The 27,061-nt window shown below is 36.3% G+C and overlaps 1 protein-coding gene across 1 annotated transcript in view; it reads left to right on the forward strand.

The window, feature by feature from the left end:
• The window catches only part of LOC148945882 (protein hobbit-like), a 192,442-nt gene that overhangs the window by 49,882 nt on the left and 115,499 nt on the right, over nt 1–27,061 (forward strand). Inside the window, 5 exon segments of the mRNA XM_089097541.1 lie at nt 537–953; nt 4,848–4,998; nt 6,891–7,224; nt 8,961–9,169; nt 18,416–18,753. Coding sequence (XP_088953667.1) covers nt 537–953; nt 4,848–4,998; nt 6,891–7,224; nt 8,961–9,169; nt 18,416–18,753 — 1,449 coding nt within the window.

Here is a 27,061-nt window from a genome sequence, read left to right on the forward strand (position 1 = left end):
AAGAAGTCCCCTGGACTCGCAGGCGAACGGTGAAAACTATAGTTTTCCAAGTGTTTGGTTAAATGGAATGGGTAAACGGCGGGAGTAATTGTGACTCTTATTGGATTAATATAATTTTAATGAAATTTTTTTTCTTTTCGATATTTGGGGGAGTCGTACTTCAGAATTTCGATGAGCTATATATCTAGAATTAATTGTGAGTGTTTTTCTTGTTTTCTTTGAAAGATTTCTAACGAGCTTTGTGAACAAGTATACAAAAATAACTGCACCCGGGTCAAATGGGTTTGGGTTTCCCCCTCTGCTCTCTCCCTTAGTACCCGAAATGTCTGTATAAAAATCTTGTCTGTAAAAAGACTGTGCGAGATTAAACTGTGTGCTAACAACTAAATGTTTTACTTTGAATTTTGGTTGGAGTATTTTGCTCTTTTTAGTTTTATTTCTCTTTTTAATAAAAGATCATCCTGTGTTTACTTAATTATGCATACTTCACATGCTTAAGGTAGAAACATTAAATAGTTTTGTTTTCCTCTTTCCAGTTGGTTTTGTTTTCCGTATTGATTCATGGGCTGCTGAACGATTGAACGAGAAGTTTGTTTGTACAATTGAAAATTGCAAAGCGTCAAACCTTCAACCTTCTAAGTCGTATGTATGTCTGCCATCCGCTGAAATAGTTTCTTGCTGTTTATCTGTGGAAAAAATGTCTTACCAGAGTAAACTGCCTCTTGTGACTGTAGAATTCAATGGCCCTCTGTATGGTCACTGGACGACCTCCACACATCTGACTATTGTAAGAATATTTGAAGATGCCAAACAGTTCAAAACTTTGTGGTCCAATGGGAGTAGTGCTCCTCCAACACTTGCATCAGCGCAGAGGAAAACGGTTGAAGTTTCATTGGAGAATTTGAAGCTTAGCTGTGTTTTGTCGAAAGAGAATATATTGGACATTATTGCAGGTGACTATAGTGACCTTGCTTAATATCGTTTCTGTAGGTTAAATAATTGCTACGCAGACAATACTTTCTTTGATGTTTATCTTAACTTATATAGCAAGCCAAAGATAAGGAAAGGGAAGGTACATTAATACTTAAAACGAACAAAAATTATCCGTATATTAAGGATTGTCCACTCTTCAATACCTTGCTCCTTACGCTAAAGTTTGACTGCTTGTCCCAACTTTTAAGAACGGCTATATTTGTCTTGAACAGTCTTGGAAAGAAATAATAAAATTAAACTAAATATTTTATATATAATGATATTAATTGCTGAAAGCTTATCAGTTCAAAATTTAGTTTTACTGTAATTTTTATGTTTATTTTCAATGTTGTAATAACTACAAAAAAATATTTGTAATATTATTCGTTTTCAGTAAAACGCCTATGACGCAGTAGGTTCTAGACTTTTACAGTGAAAGGAGTATGGTACACACCTCAGTACTAAAATATCTAATATCCACTGTAATTGCCCAAAACTTTTAACACATCGTGCTTTTTTAATTTAACAGTACGGCACTTGACAAATAATTTAACGATATTATAGCGATACTATGGTGTTGCTTGATACTTGATGTATTTTGACACACAGCTGTATTGCATGGATTGGTGCTTCTGTAAAGTATAGATAATTACTACTACTACTAACAACTCACCGCAGCACCAAGCCGCCTGAGGCCAACACAGCTACGCACGATCCTCCTCCATCCAAATCTATTCAAAGCCTTACTTTTTAAACCCGCCCACGAAGTTCCCATTTCCTTTAAATCTTTCTTTATGACGTCCTCCGACCCCAGACGAGGACGACCTGCTTTCCATAAAGCCTTAGATGGTTGCCCGAAAAGAACAATCTTCGGCAATCTATCATCCTTCATCCGCACAACGTGCCCTAGCCTGCTCAACCTTTCTTTCACTATAGCCCTAGAGAGCGGTATTGAACCACTTTTTTCGTATAGCCTATTGTTTGAAATACGGTCAGTCAGCTGGGTACCCAGAACAATCCTCAAGCAATTTCTCTGGAAAACATCTAGCAAATTGATGCACGTAATTGATGCACAAATATTACCCTTTCTGTGAAATTTGTTTCTTCTATTTTTCTAAATGAATTTTTTCCGACAAAAAAAAATCTAAATTTTGGGATAAGAATGATGAATCCAGAGAGACTTTTTCAATTTTTATTTTGAGATATATTTTAGGTCAAGAGGAATCTTGTGTTTTTTGTTAATCGTTGTTTTCTTTTTCTTTGTATCTTTTTTGAGTGGGTAATTTATCATTATTGTTAGTACTGCAGGCAAACTTAATTTTTACCTTAGTTTTAGGGGAATTTTCCCTTATTTGCTGCTCAAGTGGCACAAAACATATAAAAAAAGGATACAATGCTAAAATACATGTAAGTAAGACATACTGTGTACCTAGGTACGGTGTTGAATGTCCTGTGAAAGCTGATAAAGCACATTTTTTAGTACGAGTTAAAACATGTCGAAGTTTTAGACTCTTTCTTTCTTCTTTCTTTAAACATTCCTCTTTTTTTCTTTTTTTAGATACAATAATAGTTTAAGAATTGCAGGAAAAATGGGGTCTATCCCAATACATTGTTATTAGAACATGATTTTTCAACACTTAACCAAAAAAAAAACATCTTAGGTATCTCCAAATGATTTATTTGAGCATCTTTATGAGTCCACTTAATTCAAACATATCCCCCTCCCATGCAGGAGAATGACCTAAATCCTGTCTACAACGACTACTTTGTTATAACTCGTTAGGTTGGACTGTATATCCTATTCTACAACTGTCCTAATCGAACTCGATTCATTCTTCTTGTAGTTTATGGATTTGTGGTTTATGGTTTATGCAGCTGTGGTTTATGGACCTGGTCAACTGTGTCTATGCTCGCCAATTGAATGTCCAGATGAACAACCGTCGATATACAGTTTTCAACTACCGTTGTACTCAACTCGGTTTTGTGGATTTTTAAAATAAACAAAAATTAACACTTCCAAACTAACCTATGGAGAATTTGTTAACCTTAACTTGAATTTCTCTTGGCCGATTTAAAATTGGTATTCTTCGTGGTTCTTGATCTAAAATAGCTCGGTGGGAGAAATCCAAGTGCACTAAATGACAAATTGCACTAAGTCACAAAATAACACAAAATGTCACATAATGTTGTCACATAAGTCACAAAATGTTGTATAGATTGAAATTAACCGAATTTCGGTTAGACTAGGTAGTAAATGAAACTCAAAGTACTAAGAACATCAAAACAAAAGTTCTTTCTTTCTGGACCTATCTTAGATCTATTCACACCCGAAAACCGCGATTTTCTCAGATTTTTCTTTTGGCTGTTTCATAATTATGAAGTTATTAGGGTAATGTTATAATTTTGTCAGTGTTGCCACGTCGAATCGTAGATTTTTTTTTCTGATTTTTCACCCATATATTTTTCTTCCTTTTTTTATTTAGCGCCCACTAATACTAAAAACTGCGTAACTGCATATGGAAGTCTGTTTCATTAAAAACAGAATTGTGGATTTCCTAATTTTTTTAAGGTGTATATTGTTCTGTAATTGCCAACATAATTAGTTTAAAAAACCGGATTTCATTTCTACTGTCCTCCTTACTTCAACTTTTAAAGCCTTTGTGGATTTTTATCTTGGACATTTGAATGTCATTGATAGATTAAAGTTGAAGTATATTTAATTCTACTATTCGCAATTCAACCTTGAAATCACAACTCTTAAATTGAGAACTGTTGTCGAAGGCCGTATCCAGGGAGGGGGGGGGGGCTAGTGAGTTTGACCGCTCCCCCCCCCCTCCGAAATTTTTGTCCGAGTCGTAAAAGCGTATCCTGGACACGGCCCTGTCAAGCAATGAATACATAGTAAAAATATATAATACCTTATTCTGTCGTTTGTTTTGTATTTATGTCTTTATATTAAACTAGACTTATATGTTTATATATTTATAAATACTTCCATTAATTAATGATTACTTATTTCTGGAAATTATTGATTTTAATGCAGTAGCGATTTTAGGCCTCATAATCTGGGGGGGGAGGGTATCACAGGATTTTTTTTAAATAAATGTAAAAAAAAAAAAAAATTCAGATGTCAGAAAAACTGGAGGGCAGCTAACCCCCTGGCCAGGTCTAGAACCGCCACTGTGTTAATAATTAGTTATTACCAGAAAAATATAGCTAATAGACTTAGTGGTGGAATGTTTTGTGTTTCTTTTTCCAGTTGCCAAATATGTGTTTCTTTGTGTTTCTTTTACGAGCTGCCAAATATTTTTTCATTTTATTGTCAATGTTTCGCCACCAGACTCTGCTATGAGCTAAACACTTTGTGTTTGTAATACCAGGATTGTGTATGAAGCCCCGGGAAGCAAAAAAGTAGTTTTACCGTTTCTTTCTGCCACAGAGAACAAGTTGTCGCACATTTTTCGATTTCATGGAACTCCTCCAGTAAACAAAAGTATAGCCTATAGCTAGACTGGCAAAATGCATATAGATCGTATAGCTCACCTCATATAGACATATAGCTAAATGAATAGTTTATGAATAAACTATTCATTTCTATAGTACCAGGATTGTCTTCGTGAAATTCCCTCAGAAAAAAATATAGTCCATAAACGCAGTGGTGAAATATAGATGTATTCCTCAAACGTTGGTTAGTTTGGAAGCAAAGTCAGAAGCCGACACCAGTGAAGCAAAAGAAGGTGCCTTTAAACTTTTCTTTTACCTTTTTTGCCAATTTGGTATAATTCTTCCTTTTTATTATATGATTTACGGAGTTCTTTTGACATGCAGCTCACTTATAGGGTCATCTCAGTTGACGATTTCTAAGAATAAGATTTGAATCAATGTATCTGCAGGTGAACTGGTATTCGATGATCAAAGAATACTTACAGTTAGAGAATTAAGTTTTGTCCGAACAGATCGTGATGAACAGCTAAATGTAGAACGAGAAGGCTGTGAACGGCTCCAGTTGCAGAGCAACAAAGCTACGTGAGTATTTACACTAATCGGTTACTGAACCATTTTCTTTTTCCCCTATATTTTTATTTTCCAACATTCATGTGGGTACAAAAGAACAATATGCAAGCTATAGAAAAAATATAGGGAGAAGTTCACTGAAGGATATTAGGGGGAAGTACAGGTCCGAAGCATAACCTCGAGCGTATGTGTCTTGTATGAAAAGTGTCGCTATTGCTGGTGGCAATCCTCTAAGCTGAACAGACAAATACGAAGGATGGTAGTCCTAGGGTAGAGCAGAAAAATATAATCTTGGGGGGGGGATTCAAAGTAAAACAAGGGCAAGTATATATAAATTACTATAATTTGTTAAAACGACTTTGAAGTCTTGATTTTTGGGTGGCATGGGTTGAAAAAAAAAACTTAAATTCTCTGTGGAAGTCTGAACTAAAAGATAAGAATAACACTTAACCACTAACAAGATGAAATAGCCAGAGACTTTAGCTAGAAACAGCCAGTAGCTTCTTAAATTTTTTTAGTAACTTAAATTTTCCGGAACTTCTTAAAACTGTTTACAGTTCTAAGAAACACTGTCATCACTTTTAGTTTTTGGTAGAGTTTGGGTCGTCTATAAGTTTATATTAGAGAGACACTAATGGAAGTTTAAACAGTCTAATCAGGGGTACGATAACGTACAGTATTATGTTTCATATTCAGTTAAAATACCACTCAATTAAAATGCGTGTTTAGCTAAATCATTAATTAAGTTAAACACGCATGAACATCATATTAATGGTTTTCCGCTCTTGGGGATGCTCTCCCGTCCTGCGCAAGCAGTCTAAAACCTAACTCTTCTGGTACTTTTTGTTTTCATGAGTGTAGCTAGCAATTGTATATGTGAGTAGTTGTAAATATATATATACATATATATGTTTTAGTCGGTCTGTTTTAGTTTTATATATCTTTTTTATTTGTTCTTCTTTTTATTCTTTTTTTATTAACTCTTCTGTTACTTTTCTGTTTTCGTAAGGGTAGGTGGCAATTGTATATGTGAGTAATTGTATATACATATTTTAGTTAGTCTGTTTTACTTTTATATATATTTTTAGTTTTAGATTCTAGTTGTTCTTTCTTTTTGTTATATCTACGCTGAAGATTCCTTATTTTATACGGACTAAATATTCGTTTGATTTTTGCTCTCTTTGTATTCCTTTACTGGTCACAGATCCGTTTGTCTCCTTCAGACTCTCTTCTTTGTATTTGTAGAATAGCGAGGTATCTTGAGGCTCACTAGAAAAAAAATCATAGTATTGAGTAAATGTAGTGTTTCATTTAAGTATTTTTATTATGATGGTTGATGTAAGTTTATTATGTTTGGGCTTTTTTTCTAGTGTACATGACCATATTTCCTAGCGTTAAGCATTAAATACTAGTATTAGTTAAATAAAGTGTTCCGTCTAAGTGTTTTGTGATGATCATTGATGAAAGCTTATGATAGTTGTGCCTTTTTTGTGTTCATGGCCGTATTTTTGGTTTTAAAATACACTTATCTATGTATGCATAGAGATTCCAAGCAGTCATTAGGTCTTATTTAAGGGAGTTTGATAATTATAACTTTTTTTCACGACTCGGAGACAGGTGTTAGTGCTTTCACGAAAAGTTCGCGTTGGGGGTGAGGGGCTAAGTGGATTTAGGATATTTTGAAAGGGGGAGGGGTCAAACTATTTTTGGTTCGAAAACTTCGAAAATTTTTCATATTGTGGTTTCTTTTCCTTTTCAAGCCTGTCGTTTGACCGGCTCTGAGTTCCGACTGGGTTTCTATTTTGTAAATACAATTAAATTATCTTCATCTCTTTAGTATCGGAATTATTGTTGTGTGTACAACCTTAGAAATGTAAAGCTGATCTCATTTCCAAACATTTCAGGGTTGTTGACATTGGCACATTTCGTCTATATTTCCCGCATGGTTACAATTTTGCAGATTCTTTCAGTGAACATTTAATGGGAGTTAGTAAATGGCTTAGGAAAGCTCATCGATCTAACAGAACTCAGCCAAGTGTGGCTGAAAGTCCACTGCCACGAGATCTACGTATTAAAGTTGGCTGCTTCTCAATGGAATTGGCGGATGACCCATTTGAAGTAATGCTTCGTGCTAACTATGAACTCCTAGAAGATGAATATAAAGAAAGCTTGAAGCGAAAGAAAGCTCTCGATGGAAAAATTGAAGAGCTGAAGAAGGCTGGCCAATGCCTAGCACCTGTGAGTTTTTTTTTTTTTTTTCTTTAACCTTTAAAAGAAACTTAGGAATGCCCATAAATAAATTGTATTAAACAATTGACTGTGTAGGGGAACCAAAGAATTTTTAACCTTAATGCTTCTTAGGACCGACTTTTTCCCTCTTCTTTCTTTGGTAAAAAATGAACCCGCTTGGTTGGGTTTTAATATTTTCTGACACGTTTCAAGAAGTATTTGAGAACGTCTGTACATAAATTAAGATTTATAGTTTTTTTTTTTTTTTTTTTTTTTTGGTTTAAATTTGTTTTTTTTGATGATAATATGTGCGAAACCAGGTAAATGCTGGGACTGCAAGTTTGAACCCTTCTATGTGAAGGGGAACCTATTTGTGAGGGTTGGCGAACTCCACCATATCAAAGTAAGGATTGACAACCGTGGAATAATACGTTTGGGTTTTTTGTCCATTCACATGTATTATTCTGATTCACCTTGTCTTAAAGGCAAATTCACAATGGGATTTTACTTATGCCGAGATTTAGGAGGCGTAATGCCATAATAGCTAAGATATAAGATAGTTTGGACCTGTTCTGCAGTTGAAGGGTAAAAGATTACCAAAGATTGTCCTTGTTGGCCAACCATCTAGGACCAAACGAAAATCTGGTCTTCCCTGAATTGGGTAGGAGGATGTAAAGAAAGATTTAAGGGAAATTTGAACATCTTGGGAGGGTGTAAAGAGGGAGGCTTTGAATAGATTGGGCTGGAGGAGGAGCGTGTGTTGCTGTTTAGGCCTCATGCGGCTTGGTGCTGCAGTGAGTTATTAGTAGGTTAGTAGTAGTAGTGATTTCACTAGGGCTAATTTGAACAATCAGATGTCTCAAGAAAGTTTCTGATTGGCTGAAAACTGCTATTACTAAATCATACAATGCTATTAGAAGTTCACCCATAGCATTAGCCTTTTTGTTTCCGTACATCTTTGTCTCTCGCTGGAACCAGGTATCCTCTATCTTAAAATTTAGTTACTGCTAACGAACCAAACAAGTTGGATTGGATAAAGTTACATAGTTCGATTGAGAGACTAATATCAGCTTAAAATGGAATCATGGTCAAGTCCGTTGATTTTGAATTGAAAACCAAGTATTTTGCAGTAGGCATCAAGACATGGCTAATTGTAGAAAAAAGCCAAGACAAATAGTCCGAGTAATTGAGAGGCAAAAATGTTTAAGTGTCGACAGCTCCTTAGGATCAGAAATCGTAATATCAACTTGCTAATCCAAGCCATATGGAAACCCATAAATGAAAAAAATGTTCCAAATTATTATGATTGGCTCAAATTAGTAATAGCTAATTTGAACCGATGAATAGTAATATCAGTGTAAGAAGTAATATTCAAGTTCCATATTGTCTAGAAATAGAATAGAAAATTTTACAGAATGTGTTTGTCCGAGGGATTTGAGAGAAGATGTTTTTTTCTTCCTTAACACCTTCAATCGTTAGTTTGACCTCAAGTCATCAAGCCGTTAGTAATAATTAAGTAGTAATTATAAACGATAATCAGAAGATAAGATCAATCATTATTAAAATTATACTCAATCTGGAAGATTACTGTCAAACAGAGATATTTTTGCTCCAGCTAATATTGCAATCTCTAAACTTGGATGGCGTTTTGTAAACATTCATGGATGTATCATTAACTAGATATTCTCTAATTGTCACATACTTTTGGTTCTTATTTCTTAAGAAGGATTTGCATTCTTTTCAAGGCAAAAATCGAAGAACTCTATAGAAACTTATCACAAAAGACAGCAGAAATTTACATATTGCGTCATCGCCAAATGTATGGTACAACTCCCCCATCAGTGGCCCTTTTTCAGTGGCTTGTGAAAGATGTTGAGATTTTTGCGATGGCAGATCCTTCAATGCATGGAAAAGAGAGAGCCATTTCAGCAATTCGTAAAATTGACTCCGATTCGTGAGTATGACCTTTTATCTTCATTCTGGATTCTTTTTTGCTAGGTTTTCTTTGTTTATTAGAACGAAATCAAAGGTTGCGAACTCTCAAGTTTTCTGTCCTGGTCTGATCGGTAAATTAGGGTTAGATAAGAATGTAGTATTTTATGAGAATTTTTAATGCGTGAAAAAAAAGCTCCAAACTTAAGTTTAAAATTATTTAAAACATAAAATGTGGTCCAAACGGGAATAAAACTCCTTAAAGAATATGGACTACAGAAATTGTCACTTCTCTTATAAACTAAAAAGGCTCAAAAGATAATACTGGATGGGTTTCAGACTCGTTTTAAACGTTTCTTTCAATATAGATAATGTTCAATGCTCTATTTCTGGATATAGTTACTATAGAGCTTTAAGCTCATCCAGTCTCGTTTGATACACAGCCTTATGGCTTGTCTTCACAAATTTCTTTTATTTTGGTGTTCATGTTTTACAGTTTCAAAATAGTTGCCCAGAGACTGCTTGGTTTTCCATGATTCCATCCACTGTTTGATTTTATTACAGAATCCATGGCGCTGGGCTCCTTAAAACTTAGGTTATGATATGCTATTATTCGGCTTTTTACCCTAAATTTGTGTTCTCACTTAATTCGTGTCTGTTGATTTTTGTTTTAAAGGGATCAATGGACGGTTTTCATGGATTAATCTTACAAAGCCGTTCTTCAAGTACTACAACTACTTCTCTTGTCGGTTATCCAACTGTGCCATTTTTCTGAGTTTTAGAAGTATGAGCTTATTGAGCAGTAGTGCAAGTGGAGATAACTTGTCGGAGGGAGGCTACCGTTCTTCAAGTAGTACAACCACTTCTCTTGTCGGTTATACAATTGTACCATTTTTCTGAGTGTTAGACGTATGAGCTTATCGAGCAGTAGTGCAAGTGGAGATAACTTGTCGGAGGGAGGCTACCGTTCTTCAAGTACTACAACCACTTCTCATGTCGGTTATCCAACTGTCCCATTTTTCTGAGTTTTAGAAGTATGAGCTTATGGAGCAGTAGTGCAAGTGGAGATACGTTGTCGGAGGGAGGCTGCCGTTCTTCAAGTACTACAACCACTTCTCTTGTCTGTTATCCAACTGTACCATTTTTCTGAGTGTTAAACGAATGAGCTTATTGAGCAGTAGTGCAAGTGGAGATAACTTGTCGGAGGGAGGCTACCGTTCTTCTAGTACTACAACCACTTCTCTGGTAGGTTATCCAACTGTACCATTTTTCTGAGTGTTAGACATATGAGCTTATGGAGCTATAGTGCAAGTGGCGATAACTTACCGGAGGGAGGCTACCGTTCTTCAAGTACTACAACCACTTCTCTTGTCGGTTATCTAACTGTACCATTTTTCTGAGTGTTAGACGTATGAGCTTATGGAGCTTTAGTGCAAGTGGAGATAACTTCTCGGAGGGAGGCTACCGTTTTTCAAGTACTACAACCACTTCTCTTGTCGGTTATCTAACTGTCCCATTTTTCTGAGTGTTAAAATTAAGAGCTTATGGAGCTTTAGTGCAAGTGGAGATAAGTTGTCGGAGGGAGGCTACCGTTCTTCAAGTACTACAACCACTACTCTTGTTGGTTATCCATCTATACCATTTTTCTGAGTGTTAGACGTATGAGCTTTTGGAGCAGTAGTGCAAGTGGAGATAACTTGTCGGAGGTAGGCTACCGTTCTTCAAGTACTACAAACACGTCTCTGGTCGGTTATCCGACCGTACAATTTTTCTGAGTATTAGACGTATGAGCTTATGGAGCAGTAGTGCAAGTGGAGATAATTTGTCGGAGGGAGGCTACCGTTCTTCTAGTACTACAACCACTTCTCTTGTCGGTTATCCAACTGTACGATTTTTCTGAGTTTTAGAAGTATGAGCTTATGGAGCAGTAGTGCAAGTGGAGATAAGTTGTCGGAGGGAGGCTGTCGTTCTTCAAGTACTACAACCACTTCTCTTGTCGGTTATCCGACTTTACAATTTTTCTGAGTGTTAGACGTATGAGCTTATTGAGCAGTAGTGCAAGTGGAGATAACTTGTCTGAGGGAGGCTACCGTTCTTCTAGTACTACACCACTTCTCTCGTAGGTTATCCAACTGTACCATTTTTCTGAGTGTTAGACATATAAGCTTATGGAGCTATAGTGCAAGTGGAGTTAACTTATCGGAGGGAGGCTACCGTTCTTCAAGTACTACAACCACTTCTCTTGTCGGTTATCCAACTGTACCATTTTTCTGAGTGTTAGACGTATGGGCTTATGGAGCTGTAGTGCAAGTGGAGATAACTTATCGGAGGGAGGCTACCGTTCTCCAAGTACTACAACCTCTTCTCTTGTCGGTTATCCAACTGTGCCATTTTTCTGAGTGTTAGACGTATGAGCTTATGGAGCTGTAATGCAAGTGGAGATAACTTGTCGGAGGGAGGCTACCGTTCTTCAAGTACTATAACCACTTCTTTTGTCGGTTATCCAACTGTACCATTTTCCTGAGTGTTAGACGTATGAGCTTATAGAGCTATAGTGCAAGTGGCGATAACTTATCGGAGGGAGGCTACTGTTTTTCAAGTACTAAAACCGCGTCTCTGGTCTGTTTTCCAACTGTGCCAATTTTCTGATTGTTAAGCGTATTGGCTTATGGAGCATTAGTGCAAGTGGAGATAAATTATCGGACGGAGGCTACTGTGTTTTAAGTACTATAACCACTTCTCTTGTCAGTTTTCCAACTGTACCATTTTTCTAAGTGTTAGACGTATGAGCTTATAGAGCTGTAATGCAAGTGGAGATAATTTATCGGAGGGAGGCTACCGTTCTTAAAGTACTATAACCACTTCTCTTGTCGGTTATCCAACTACCATTTTTCTGAGTGTTAGACGTATGAGCTTATGGAGATGTAGTGCAAGTGGAGATAACTTATCGGAGGGAGGCTACCGTTCGTCAAGTACTACAATCACTTCTCTTGTCGGTTATCTAACTTTACCATTTTTCTGAGTGTTAGACCTATGAGCTTATGGAGTAGTAATGCAAGTGGAGATAACTTGTCGGAGGGAGGCTACCGTTCTTCAAGTACTACAACCAGTTCTCTTGTTGGTTATCCAACTGTACCATTTTTCTGAGTGTTAGAATTATGAGCTTATGGAGCTGTAGTGCAAGTGGAGATAACTTGTCGGAGGGAGGCTACCGTTCTTCTAGTACTACAATCAATTCTCTTGTAGGTTATCAAACTGTACCATTTTTCTGAGTGTTAGACGTATGAGCTTATGGAGCTGTATTGCAAGTGGAGATAACTTATCGGAGGGAGGTTACCGTTCTTCAAGTACTACAACCATTTCTCTTGTCGGTTATCCAGCTGTACCATTTTTCTGAGTGTTAGACATATGAGCTTATGGAGTTGTAGTGCAAGTGGAGATAACTTATCGGAGGGAGGCTACCGTTCTTCAAGTACTACAACCACTTCTCTTGTCGGTTATCTAACTTTACCATTTTTCTGAGTGTTAGAACTATGAGCTTGTGGAGTAGTAATGCAAGTGGAGATAACTTGTCGGAGGGAGGTTACTGTTCTTCAAGTACTACAACCAGTTCTCTGGTCGGTTATCCAACTGTACCATTTTTCTGAGTGTTAGACGTATGAGAATATATGGAGCTGTAGCGCAAGTGGAGATAACTTATTGGAGGGAGGCTACCGTTCTTCAAGTACTACAACCACGTCTCTTGTCGGTTATCCAACTGTACCATTTTTCTGAGTGTTAGAAGTATGAGCTTATGGAGCTTTAGTGCAAGTGGAGATAACTTATCGGAGGGAGGCTACCGTTTGTCAAGTACTATAACCACTTCGCTTGTCGGTTATCCAACTGTACCATTTTTCTAAGTGTTAGACGTATGAGCTTATGGAGCTGTAGTGCAAGTGGAGATAATTTATAGGAGGGAGCCTACCGTTCTTCAAGTACTACAACCACTTCTCTTGTCGGTTATCCAACTGTACCATTTTTCTGAGTGTTAGACGTATGAGAATATATGGAGCTGTAGCGCAAGTGGAGATAACTTATTGGAGGGAGGCTACCGTTCTTCAAGTACTACAACCACGTCTCTTGTCGGTTATCCAACTGTACCATTTTTCTGAGATTTAATCTTATGAGCTTATGGAGCTGTTGTGCTAGCGGAGATAACTTATAGGAGGGAGGCTACCATTCTTCAAGTACTACAACCACTTCTCTTGTCGGTTATCTAACTTTACAATTTTTCTGAGGGTTAGAAGTATGAGCTTATGGAGCAGTAATGCAAGTGGAGATAACTTGTCGGAGGGAGGCTACCGTTCTTCAATTACTACAACCAGTTCTCTTGTCGGTTATCCAACTGTACCATTTTTCTGAGTGTTAGACGTATGAGCTTATTGAGCAGTAATGCAAGTGGAGATAACTTGTCGGAGGGAGGCTACCGTTCTTCAATTACAACAACCAGTTCTCTTGTCGGTTATCCAACTGTACCATTTTTCTGAGTGTTAGACGTATGAGCTTATGGAGCTGTATTGCAAGTATGAGATAACTTATCGGAGGGAGGTTACCGTTCTTCAAGTACTACAACCACTTCTCTTGTCGGTTATCCAGCTGTACCATTTTTCTGAGTGTTAGACATATGAGCTTATGGAGTTGTAGTGAAAGTGGAGATAACTTATCGAAGGGAGGCTACCGTTCTTCAAGTACTACAACCACTTCTCTTGTCGGTTATCTAACTGTACCATTTTTCTGAGTGTTAGAAGTATGAGCTTGTTGAGCAGTAATGCAAGTGGAGATAACTTGTCGGAGGGAGGCTACCGTTCTTCAAGTACTACAACCACTTCTCTGGTCGGTTATCCAACTGTACTATTTTTCTGAGTGTTAGACGTATGAGCTTATTGAGCAGTAGTGCAAGTGGAGATAACTTGTCGGAGGGAGGCTACCGTTCTTCTAGTACTACAACCACTTCTCTTGTAGGTTACCCAACTGTACCATTTTTCTGAGTGTTAGAAGTATGAGATTTTGGAGCTGTAGTGCAAGTGGAGATAACTTTTCGGAGGGAGGCTACCGTTCGTCAAGTACTACCACCACTTCTCTTGTCGGTTAAGAAACTGTACCATTTTTCTGAGTGTTAGAAGTATGAGCTTGTGGAGCAGTAATGCAAGTGGAGATAACTTGTCGGAGGGAGGCTCCCGTTCTTCAAGTACTACAACCACTTCTCTGGTATGTTATCCAACTGTACTATTTTTCTGTGTGTTAGACGTATGAGCTTATTGAGCAGTAGTGCAAGTGGAGATAACTTGTCGGAGGGAGGCTACCGTTCTTCTAGTACTACAACCACTTCTCTTGTGGGTTACCCAACTGTACCATTTTTCTGAGTGTTAGACGTATGAGCTTATGGAGCTGTAGTGCAAGTGGAGATAACTTATCGGAGGGAGGCTACCGTTCTTCAAGTACTACAACCACTTCTCTTGTTGGTTTTACTGTTTACTGTTTATTTGATTACTGTACCAACTGTACCATTTTTCTGAGTGTTAGGCGTATTAGCTTATGGAGCAGTAGTGCAAGTGGAGATAACTTGTCGGAGGGAGGATAGAGACTTCAATTAAAAAAACAAGAACAAGTTGATCGGTGCCGTATTCAGATTATATTTTGGAGCCTATGGAGTGGTTGTATATAAGCTTATAAGCTTATCGTTTTCACATACATAATTTGAAACGCCAAATGAAATTTCTACGTACTATCAGTATTTACAAATTCAGTAATACAAATAAGTATTTTTCAAAGTTGTTCAGTAGTGTATTTTATTTGCAAGCTAAAATGTTTTTAGATTAATATCGTCATTAGAATTTTTACGCAAATTTCGAAAAATGAGAAAACAAATAAGAGTTCCAAATAGGGATAGGTCCTTTTATTAGACAGTGAAACAAAAATATACACAAAGGCTTTAGATGCAAAGGCTACATGTCCCTATTCGGAACTCTTATTTGTTTCGTCATAGAAAAGGCAGTGTGGTCTTGGGAAAAAAAGAGAACGGGGTTTTAAAAGGCCAACGAATATACTGTACGAAACAAACATATATTTCGAAAGGACAACTACCTGTTTTCTTTAGTGCTATAAGAGAAAGTTAGAAGATCAAATTTTTTACTTAAAGACTGTTAAGCCGAAAATACTAATTTGAAAATTGAGCCATTCTCCTAAAATCTGCGATTCACAAAAAAAATGATGCTATTAGATCAGTTAATGATGCTAAATGGTGCTATTAAATGATGCTATTATCAGTAAATGACGCTATTAGACCCAATTAGATCAGTGACTGAATTGATAAAATTTCTTTCATTCACTAGGTAAGTCAACCCAATTAGCTAGATTGGGAAAATGCTACCTAAGATTTTGTCTAATTTTAACTAGGGCTTCTTTTGCACTAGCCTTTTTCAATCTGAGGGGTTAGAGGTAGGTATCCCTTTGTGATTGGAACGTTGGCCTAAGTAAAACCTCATTCTAAAAAAAACGTTATATACGGTTTATCATAAACCATGGTCAATGTGGTTTATGAAATTATCTTCAATATTATACATTCATCAGAAATTGACTATTGAACAGAACAGGCTTGTCCGCTAATATCTGTCTGGCATTATCCATGAAAGTGTTGCTTAGAAAATGAGTTTAGTGAAAGCAGTGACAGGGTAACATCGATTGCTGCCAAACAAAGGCAATGTTGGTATCAAGTGAACAGAAACGTTCTTATTTTTCTTTTGTTCCAATTCAGACTACAAATTGTAATTTAACAAGACTTTCCACAAGGTTGCTGCTCTACAGGCCCGCCATTTTCTTCTGGAGGAGGGGGCGTTTGCCTGCCTCCTGGTTTTAGGGAATTTCGCTTTTTTAAACTTTTTATTCTTCGTTATAATTTAATTTCAAGCCTCGGTTTTCCTAAAATATTTAGGGTCGGAAAGCAAAAGTAATACAAATATACATTTTTTATAAAAAGTTTGAAGGTCTTTGCAGCATTGAGGAAGAAAAGTCCTAATAACAAAAACAAAAACTTCTTTAAGTTACATTTGCATCTCAAATTTCTTTAATGTCATTCTGTTTTTTAAAGCTCTGTCAGAATTTCACTATATACTCTTTTCCCTTCAATCGCAAAAATAATAACTACACAAACAGTCAACGTCCGGTGACTGATCTAAACAATCACCAGAAACCAGCTAATTGCTGGATTTTTCTTCTAGTGGTGCAATTGCTTCAGTTTTTTCTAACTCGAAGTTAAGAGCACCACAGGGTGTTTATTGGAGTTAAGAAAGAGTTTGGGCTGAAGGTTCTAGAGTCAGAGAGCCTCATACACAGTAGATGGGGCTACCGGTGTAAGTCAGTTTTCAATATAAATGAAAACAATCACTCATAATCTTCGTGTAATGTCTCGCTGTCAGACACTTTTGGAATTGCAGCTGAGGCCAACGGTTTAAGGAATTAACTTTTAAGGGACTCTTAAAATTTAACTGCGAAACGAAAGACAAAAATATGGTGAAGCTGAGATAATTATATTGATGCTCCGTTGGACCTGCTATTTTGTGTTGTTTCATTGAATTAGTACCTCTTAATGTTATTAATTGGAGTTATTTGGCTGGAATGGCTAAATGAGCCTTCGAAAACAAACACAGTATGTGCCCAAGAATTTTCAAAATTGGCCTCGAGTTTTAACCTGAATTAGTGGTCATAAATCCGAAGCTTAGGAATTATTGATTTTTAGAAAAAATAAAGCCCATATTCCATAGTTGACGTTTGTTACAACCAAAAATGGCTTTTAGGGGCTTTTTTACACACTAACTACAAATATGGTGCTATAATTGCATTATGAATATTTTAAAATAAAACATCGTACATCGTAGAAATGGCTTCCAATTCTACCCTATTTTTTATCTAAGGGTTTCTCAAATAGTTGCTTACATGTCTAACGGTTAACATCATAAAACACAAAAAAGCATGCATATCATGGTGGTTTTGCATTTTCAGTAAAGCTGGTATTTAACGTTTTTTTTAGTTGCCTATTTTAAAACTCAATAGCAACTTGAGCGCCTTGGAGCAACAAATCAGCGGTTTACATATTTGACCGATGACTTTCAATTTCCGTCACGTTTTTTATTGTAGCATATCTTTATATGTAGCTACATATTTTTATATGTAGCGTTTTTTATGTAGCGTTTTTTATCGTTTTTATTTTTTTTTATCGTAGCATAAAAAGACAAACCAGAAAAAATACAAAAACTAATGATTTTGAAAGCTAAATTTTATTTTATACAAGCTGTTTACTTTATTTATCTAGTTCTATAGGCTTATATAGGGCAGCCTCTGAAACCCAGGATGCAAAATGATATAAATAATTTTAATTATTAATTAATATTATGATATAGACAACATTAAAAGTAATTAAGATATACTTAGCCAGCTTTTTGGGGGGCAATATCAAATATATGTACGTTTTGCAAAATCCAAGGCTCAGGACTGAAATCCTAAGGAATGGCAAACTTGGAGTCCAAATTTACTCAGTATTTTATTGTGAATTCGCTCTTTAAATAAAGGGTGCCATAACATAGCAGTCCCAAAAGGGATTGTAACCCCCATACATCACTCTTAACCACGTCTACTATATGTATGATTTTGTTCAGACATCATCCGAGAACCAATCAGTATTTTTATAATACTTAGATCTTTAACTTTAAAAATTAGTAGAGTTAATATTATAGCCTTACATGGCGTATTTTGCTATGGTGCAGGAGTGGGGGCAACTGCCTCCCAGACTTCGATTTGCCCCCCAGACCCTAGTTCGCCCCCTCCCTCAGACCCCAGTCCCCCCAGACCCAGTTTGCATCCCCCCAGCTGAAATTTAGTTTCTTTAAAAATCTTGTCAAAATTAAGATAAGCCTGCATAATTCAAGCATCAACAGAAACAAATCAGTTTTTTAGTACATATTTACCTTTATAGTATTATAAAGTGCCTTTATAGTTCTTTTAGAGTACAAATAGTATCTTTACGGTACCAAATGGCTTATTTTTTAGTTTCCACTGTCATTTTCACTTGATTTTGGAAAATCAGCGCCATTGTTGCCCCTCCCCTAGGATTTTGACAAAGTTACCCTGCGTAGCCTAAAGATGCTCAAAGAAGACGAAAAATTAAAAATAAAGAGGTAAATTTATTGATTCAATAAATTAGATCCTGCAGTTATTTAGATGGCACTCATTTCAGGCCCTGGCCAGATGACGGCATTGAATTCAATACTCTCTGGTGCCGGGAGGTCCGATTTGGCTGCTCTTCATGGCGCTACCAGCTCCGCGACTTCCCTCAGCCTCTTGTAGACATCAAGAAACTTACGATAATTGGCCGATTGGCTGGTGCAGAGATGGAAGCGGCGCCAAGAGCAAAGAGGACTTATAAAGTGCACATAGAGGAGCCTTGGGAGTCGGATATGGTCGAGAGGAGCTTATGTGGATTGAAGTACTATCATGATTTCAATTGCTTGTTTGAGTATTTTAGCCTCGCATATGGACCTTGTTGGGAGCCAGTTATAGCGCAATGTAACCTAGGTAAGCTTTCCTACTAGGACTTTTGAAAACAAATAAAATTAAACATTACCTTTCAATTATTGAAACTTCATAAAGGGTAACAGTGCAAGAAAGGAGTTTCAATGATCGTTGTAAAATGTAAATCAGCTTAGAATTTTTAGAAAAACTAAGTTGCTGTCTTCCTCTTCCCCCCCCCTTCTCATCTCCCCAATCCAATAAAAATATCGTCTCGGGACCCAAGTCTGGCTGGCCGACAGAGACGCAGCAAATATTTAATAGCAATTAGTTCGATATTGTTTTCTAGAAAACTGGTTTAAATGATAGAAAATAAGTTTTATTTCATTTATTTTCTTTAATACGTTATAAAATTAAGCTGACCCTTACCGTCATTCTCCGTCTTAAATAGCGTACTTCTTTTTTATTATAGATAACTATCCCTCACCCTTGGGAAAAAAATATTCTGCCTCACTCCCCCCTCCCCCAATGCAATAAAAATCTCATCGCTTTTCTGGCCTAAGCTTGACAAGCCGACAAAAAGTAAAGTATAAGTTTGACTAACAATTAGCTTGACATGTGTTTTGTAGAAGAATAAGTTCTGATGGTTAGAAATATTTTTTTTATGAAAACCAGCTTTTATTTGTTGGAAAAATACGCTGACCTTTATCGTAATTCCTAGTCATAAAAATGGATGATTTCCTTTTTATCATCAGTGAATAGTTTTGACACTTACGAAAACTTTCTGCTGACTCCCTTCCCCCTTTCCATCCGATAAAAATCTCCTTCCATTCCTGGATAGAGTTTGAATAGCCGACAGAAGGATACCGTAGGTGTCGATAGCAATTAGCTCACTATCCTTTTAAATGAAATAAGTTTGGTAATAGAAAAGGCTTTTCCTTGCATTTTTTCGTCAGAAACTAGGTGTTACCTTTATTGTTCGTCTTAAAAAGACGAATTTCTCTTATATTATATAGAAAACTAGTTTTGACCTTAGGGAAGAATAATCTTTTTTACATTTGTCGAATTTACATTGGCTGGAGAAATATTGTAGTAGCTGTAATTTGATACACGAAAATGTTTAGTATGTTCAATCATGTATGTTATTCTAAATTAAAATAGATTTTCCTTTTAAAAGAAAATAATTTACAGACGAATGAATAGAAGTACCTAAACTAATGGAAGAAATACGTAAGTGAATAAGAACAAGAGACAAATGTAGAAGTGTCAGTTCTCGTGAGTCTCGAAATGAAAATTGTCTGGGAAAGGGGGTTGGGGTACATGATAACTACTTACATACCGGTCACTTCGATAGCCAATTATTGTTAGTCATCTGGAAATGTTTTTTCAGTTACCTTCAACAATTATTTTCCGCTTTACCTTCATTATCAATTACCTGCGTCTTTTTCTCTACGTAGTTCTGTACATTTTTCGCACGGTTTTAATGCTATATCCTCTTTTTTTTCTGATTGATTTAATTTATTGGATTGTGGTCCTCTACGTGTATTTCTTTTTCTTTTTATTTTGCTTTTCCTTTTTGAGTTTCTGAAGAAATGATCTCTTTCAACTTGCTTGTATATTATTACAAAAGTTATGTTTTTGCGAAACTAATGATAAATTTATATGTTTTTAATTTGGTTAGATTAAATTTCTTTTGTTAAGTCAATTACTTAATTAGCAAAATGAATTAATTTGGGTAAACTGCGTTTTTATGCTCAAAAGCCCAGTGAATCATGATTCTAAAATATAGGCATGTTTTCATGATACCAATTGCTACTAATAATTCACAGAAATTTCAAGATTTTACCACTCTCGAGTATATTCGTATATTTTGCTTGCAATTTTGCCAGTTTTCTACACTAGGTTGACAATAAATTATAGAATCTGCTTTAAACCTACGTAAGTGTCAAAAAAAAGGTCCAATTTTACTCGAAGGGGGTAGGGAAAGGGATTTCCTGTCATGATTTTAAAAACGGACAAAAATTAAATAAAATCAAAAGTTTTTTCAACTGTAGATAAGGAGCAAAGTTGAAACTTGAATCAAACAGAAGTTTTGCCGTCTGTGAGGGGGGCTATCCCTCCCTCGGCCCTCGGCCCAATCCTTTGGCCCTTTACACATTAGAGTGAATAGAATAAATATAAAGCGCTTTAAATAGCTTTACTTGCTGCTTGTTGTTTTTTCTTTCATTTATAATTCTTTTAGCCCATTCCAGCTGTCGCAAATTATGTCGAAGATACCGGCACTGTCAATGCATACAAAGTATTAGGACTCCACAGAGCAATGGCAAAGCTGCAAATACAACCGTTTTATGGAAAATATATAATCTTAGGATTTTATTCGGCAATAGAAATGTATTATTTTTAGACATCAAATGAAGATAGTTCAATAATTTTATTTCAAAAAGCAAGTTTAGCTTACCATTGATGAGGATACAGCTATCGCTGTCTTTTGCATGGTTTAACCATGTTTTTCCATTTTCTGAATCAAATTTCTATTGCTGAGGACAAATGAAGTTCTTCTTCAGATACACAGGCTACAAAACTAATTTAGGGGGGGGGGACGAGGAGGAATGCTTTATGAGGAAAATTGAATGAAAAATACGAATCATGTTTTTTTTTATTTTCTATTGCTATTTTTGCATGGTATAACTGTTTTTAATTGCTGATGATGATCACTGCATACGTGACTGAAATATCTAGTATTTTTGTGCAATTTTATCACTGTTTGTGAAACACTGTCTCCTAAAAGGATTTTATCCCTATTTGAACTTTTATTTGAACCCTATTTGAAGACTTTTAGACCTTAGCTTTGTGAAGACTTTTAGACCTTCCTCATAGACGCAATAACTTCAGTTCGTTTTATTTTTTAACGTAATGCGTTACTTTCATTAAATTTTATTTATTAAAGTAAATTACTTGCATTATTTATTAAAATCAAAAACTGAAAACATTTAAAATGTATATTGTTTTCTGTAACTTGCAAATTACATTCTAGTCTTAAGAAGGCTTGAGAGTTGTCTACACTGCTCATGTTAATTTTCGCTCGGTTTGAACTTGGCTCAGGTATTCGATGTAATGTTTGTTCGTTTTGAGTTTTATTTATTAATCGACGGTGATTTACGGTGGTTATACTCTCAGAAGATTATTCGACTTTATTTCTGCTTTATTAAAATTTCTTTATATTTTTACGGTTTTTCTATAAGAATCCATAGTTTGGCTTCCTATTTGTATGTTCGAGGAACTTTTTCGCCAATATTTAATCCTGACATAAATAGTATTGTTAAATTTAATTTATAATCCTCAAGTTGACTTTATAAGATAAAACATTATATCCCTCTCAAAAAATTATTTTTATGCTTTTTGACAGTTTGGACACACTTACACTCATTAACTTTATTTAAATAGTAAGAGCAGGAGTAGTAATGATAGTAGCCCCGTAATTTTCAACTTAATACCTCCAGTCGTGCTAGATATATTTCTGAGTTTTAGTACGTGCAACCAAACAAAAAGTGCCTTGTGTTTTATTTCTAAATTAACATTTAGATTTAAAGCATAATACGTCGATTTTATAATTGTGTTGGTTTGACAAACATCTCTAGAAACATAGTTACTGGACCGTTCGACTATACTAAACAAAATGGATGTATCAAAATTTTGACTGGATGTGTTTGGAAAATTAATGGGCCTGAGAGGAGGGCTGCTTGACCTCCAATCTTTTTTTATCATTAATTAAATAAACTTTTTCCACAAAATAATTTTTCAAAGGAAAGTTAAGAACTCCAGTAAACAAAAAATGAGCAAAAATAAAATCAAATAATCTACCAAGCGTGAAACTACCACGAATCAGCATCGATAAATAAAAGAAAACCCAAAACGAATAGAAATTACAATAAATAACCGAGTCAAACTCAAAACGAGCAGAAATTAACATAAGTTCGGCTCAAAACCCCTATGCCTTCCCAAGGCCAGAACATAATTTGCACCTTACTGTAAAAAATATAAATGTTTTTACTTTTATAACTTTAATCAATCAAATAATATTAACATTTTGATTACTAAATATCAGTATGTGTATATTAAATTGACAATGCACACTCATTTGTATTTTTTTCATTGTATTTTTCTCATTCGATTGGAAATTGGAGTAGCTAGTGTCCTTTTTAAAGTCAAAAGTGATTGGTGGGCAACTAGCCCCCCCCCCCCCCGCCCATCATTCCCCCAAACACATTCGACAAAAATTTTGAGATAGCCATTTTGTTCAGCGTAGTTGATTTCCAGATAGAAAATATGTTTCTGAGGAGGTCACTCCCCCACAACCCTCAGGGCAACTCTCAAGTCCACCTTTTCCCCAAACACATCCAATCAAAATTTTGAGATAGCTATTTTGTTCAACGTAATTTGAAGTTCTGGAAATTAGGTCTTTGAGGATGACAACCCCCTCACAGCCCTCAGGATAAGGGTTGTAAGTTATGCCCTGGGGGCATATAAAGTTTTTATAGAACGCGTTGTCGTAGAAACTTCAAAAAGGGTTCATTCGATTAGAAATTGAAATGGCTTGTGCCCTTTTTAATAGTCGAAAGTAATTGGAAGGCAACTAACACCCCTTCCACGCCCACCATTTCTATTGAAATCTTTGTCCTAGAAACTTGAAAAAGAGCTCATTCGATTGAATTAGCGCCCTTTTTAATAGTCGAAAGCGATTTGAGGATAACTAACCCCCCTCTCACGCCCACTTTTTCCCCAAACACATCCAATAAAAATTTCTAGATAGACATTTTGTTCAGTGTCCTTGATTTCTATAGAGAAATAATTTTTTTGAGGAGGGCACTCCCCCACAGCCCTCAGGGCAAGGGTTGTAAGTTATGCCCTGAGGGCATATAAGGTTTTTATAGAAAGCGTTGTCGTAGAAACTTCAACAAAGGCTCATTAGTCTGGAAATTCAAAGGGCTTGTGCTCTTTTTAATTGTCGAAAGCGATTGAAGGGCAACTAACCTCCCTCTCATGCCCACCTTTTCCCCAAACACATCCAATCAAAATTTTAAGATAGCCATTTTATTCAACATAGTTGAAAGTTCTGGAAATTAGGTCTTTGAGGATGACAATCCTCCCACAGCCGTCAAAGCAAGGGTTGTAAGTTATGCCCTTGGGGCATATAAGATTTCTAAAGAACGCGGTGTCACTCCCCCACAACCCTCAGGGCAAGGGTTTGAAGTTGGCGTTGTCGTAGAAACTTCCAAAAGGGCTCATTAGATTGGAAATTGAAATGGCTATTGCCCTTTTTAATAGTCGAAAGTAATTGGAAGGCAACTAACAACCCTTCCACGCCCACCATTGCCCCAAAAACACCCAATCGAAATTCTGAGATAGCCATTTGTTCCACGCAGTTTAAAGTTCTGGAAACTATACCTTTGATTAGGACACTCCCCCCACAGTCTTCAGGGCAAGGGTTATAAGTTATGTCCTGGAGGCATATAAGTTTTTACTGAAATGTTTGTCGTAGAAACTTGAAGAAGGGCTCATTCGATTGGAAATTCAAAGGGCTAGTGCCCTTTTTAATAATCTCGAAAGCGATTGGAGGGCAACTAACCCCCCTCTCATGCCCACCTTTTCCCCAAACACATCCAATCAAAATTTTAAGATAGTCATTTTTTTCAACTTAGTTGAAAGTTCTGGAAATTAGGTCTTTGAGGATGACAATCCCCCCACGGCCCTCAAAGCAAGGGTTGTAAGTTATACCCTTGGGGCATATAAGGTTTCTGTTGGACGCGTTGTCGTAGAAACTTCAAAAAGGGCTCATTCGATTGAAAATTGAAATGGCTATTTCCCATTTTAATTGTCGAAAGTAATTGGAAGGCAACTAACACCCCTTCCACGCCCACCATTTCCCCAAAAACATCCAATCGAAATTTTGAGATAATCATTTTATTGCACGTGGTTTAAAGTTCATGGAACTATACCTTTGATTAGAATACTCCCCCCACAGTCTTCAGGTCAAGGGTTATAAGTTTTCATTGAAATCTTTGTCGTAAAAACTTGAACAAGGGCTCATTCGATTGGAAATTCAAAGGACTACTGCCCTTTTTAAAAGTCTCGAAAGTGATTCGAGGGCAACTAGCCCCCCTCTCTCGCCCACCTTTTCCCCAAACACATCCAATCAAAATTTTTATATAGCCATTTTATTCAACGTAGTTGAAATTTTTTGAAATTAGGTCTTTAAAGATGACGACGCCTCCACACCAAAGCCCTCAGGGCAAGGGTCGTAAGTTATGCCCCAGGGGCATAAAAGGTTTTTATAGAAAGAGATGTTGTAGAAACTTCAAAAAGGGCTCATTCAGTTGGAATTTGAAAGGGCTTGTGCCCTTTTAATAGCCGAAAGTGATTGAAGGGCAACTAACCCCCATCTCACGCCCACTATTTCCCCAAACACATCCAATCAAAATTTTTAGATATCTAGTTTCTTCAACATAGTCGAAATTTCTGGAAACTAGGTCTTTTAGGATGATAACCCCATCAGATCCCTTAGTGTAAGGGTTGTAAGTTATGCCCTGGGGGCATATAAGGTTTATATAGAAAGTTGTTTTAGAAATATCAAAAAGGGTTCATTGGATTGGAAATTGAAATTGCCCTTTTTACTAGTCGAAGTGAGTGGAGAGTACTTAACCTCCCTCTCACGTCCACAATTTCCCCAAACACATTGAAATAAAGTTTAGAGATAGTCATTTTGTTCAACGTAGTTGAAAGTTCTGGAAACTATGTATTTAAGGATGGCAAACCCCCTAGAGACCCAAGGGCAAAGATTGTAAGTTATGCCTTGGGGGCAAATAATGTTTTTATAGATAGAGTTGTCTTAAAAATTTTAAAAGGGGCTCATTCAATTGGAAATTGAGAGGGCCAGTGCCCTATTTAATAGTTGAAAGTGATTGGAGGGTAACTACCCCCCCCCTCTCACGCCCAACAATCCCCCAAACACATCCAATCAAAATTTTCAGATAGTCATTTTGTTCAACGTAGCAGAAAGTTGTGGAAATTAGGTTTTGAGGATGACACCCCCCCCACCGCCCTTAGAGAAAGGGGGGTAAATTACGCCTTGGCAGCGTATAAGATTTTATATAAGGTTGTGTCGTATAAACTTAAATTGGTCCCATTCGATTGGAAATTGAAAATGACAGAGCCTTTTTTAATACTTGAAAGTGATTGGAGAGTGAAAACTGCCTCTATTATGACCACTATTTCCCCAAACGCACCCAATGAGTATTTTGAGATATCCATTTTGTTTAAATTAGTTGAAAGTTCTGGAAATTATGTCTTAGAGGATGACAACCACCCTCACAGCCCTTAGTTTAAGGGTTTCAATTTATGCACTGGGGGCATATAAGGTATATATAATCGAAAGGCCTTGTGCCCTTTTTAGTAGTCAAAAGTTATTGGATGGCTTGACATTTTTATAGTAAAGATCGCTGTGGGTATAATGTATTATTTTTTGTTGCTGTTGTTGTTTAGACCAGGGCTCTTCGTATCGAAGGAGTTGTCGTAGGAGCTTCGAAAAGGGCTCATTCGATTGAAAATAGAAAGGGCTGATGCTCTTTTTAATAGTCGAAAGTGGTTGGAGGGAAACTAATCTCCCTACCACGCCCACCCTCCCTTTTTCCTTTATGTTTAAAAACTAAATGTTAAGGTTAAATCAAAATGCACAGTGTTAATGCTAATTCCCAATAAGGCATCTCAGCAGTATCCCAAGAACGACTGAGGGTATAATGGTCAGACTTTCGGGGCTACTTCTGCTCTTAAAATTCAACCAAATAGAAATAGCGTAAGTGTTTCCAAGCTCTCAAAGAAAGTATATAGTTTTTTTTTGCGAATGGTATCAAGTTCTCCATTTCAGGTCAACTAGAGGAGGTATGAAACTAAATTAAACAATACTATTTGTGTCTAGATTTTTAAAAAGATGTATTTTGTTAAAAATTGCTGAAAATTTTTTCCAGCATACAATAGCAGGCCGTAATATAAATTCTTAAAAAAAAAAAAGATTTAAAGTATCATTTTCTTTTTCCCTGAAAAGACTACGTCAATATAAAACGAACAGAAATTAATTTAAAAAACTTTTTCACAAAATAAGTTTTTCAAAAAAAGTAAAGAACTCCATTAAACAAAAATGAGCAAAAATAAAATCAAATATCTACCAAGCGTGAAACTACCCCAAATCAGCATCGATAAATAAATGAAACCCAAAACGAACAGAAATTACAATAAATAACTGAGTCAAACCCAAAACGAGCAGAAATTAACATAAGTTGTGCTCAAAACCCCTATGCCTTCTCATGGCCAGTACATAATT

Source organism: Artemia sp. Qi Xiang Cuo, chromosome 12 (assembly GCF_049724085.1).
Source record: "Artemia sp. Qi Xiang Cuo chromosome 12, ASM4972408v1, whole genome shotgun sequence".
NCBI classification, from domain to species: Eukaryota; Metazoa; Arthropoda; class Branchiopoda; order Anostraca; family Artemiidae; genus Artemia; species Artemia sp. Qi Xiang Cuo.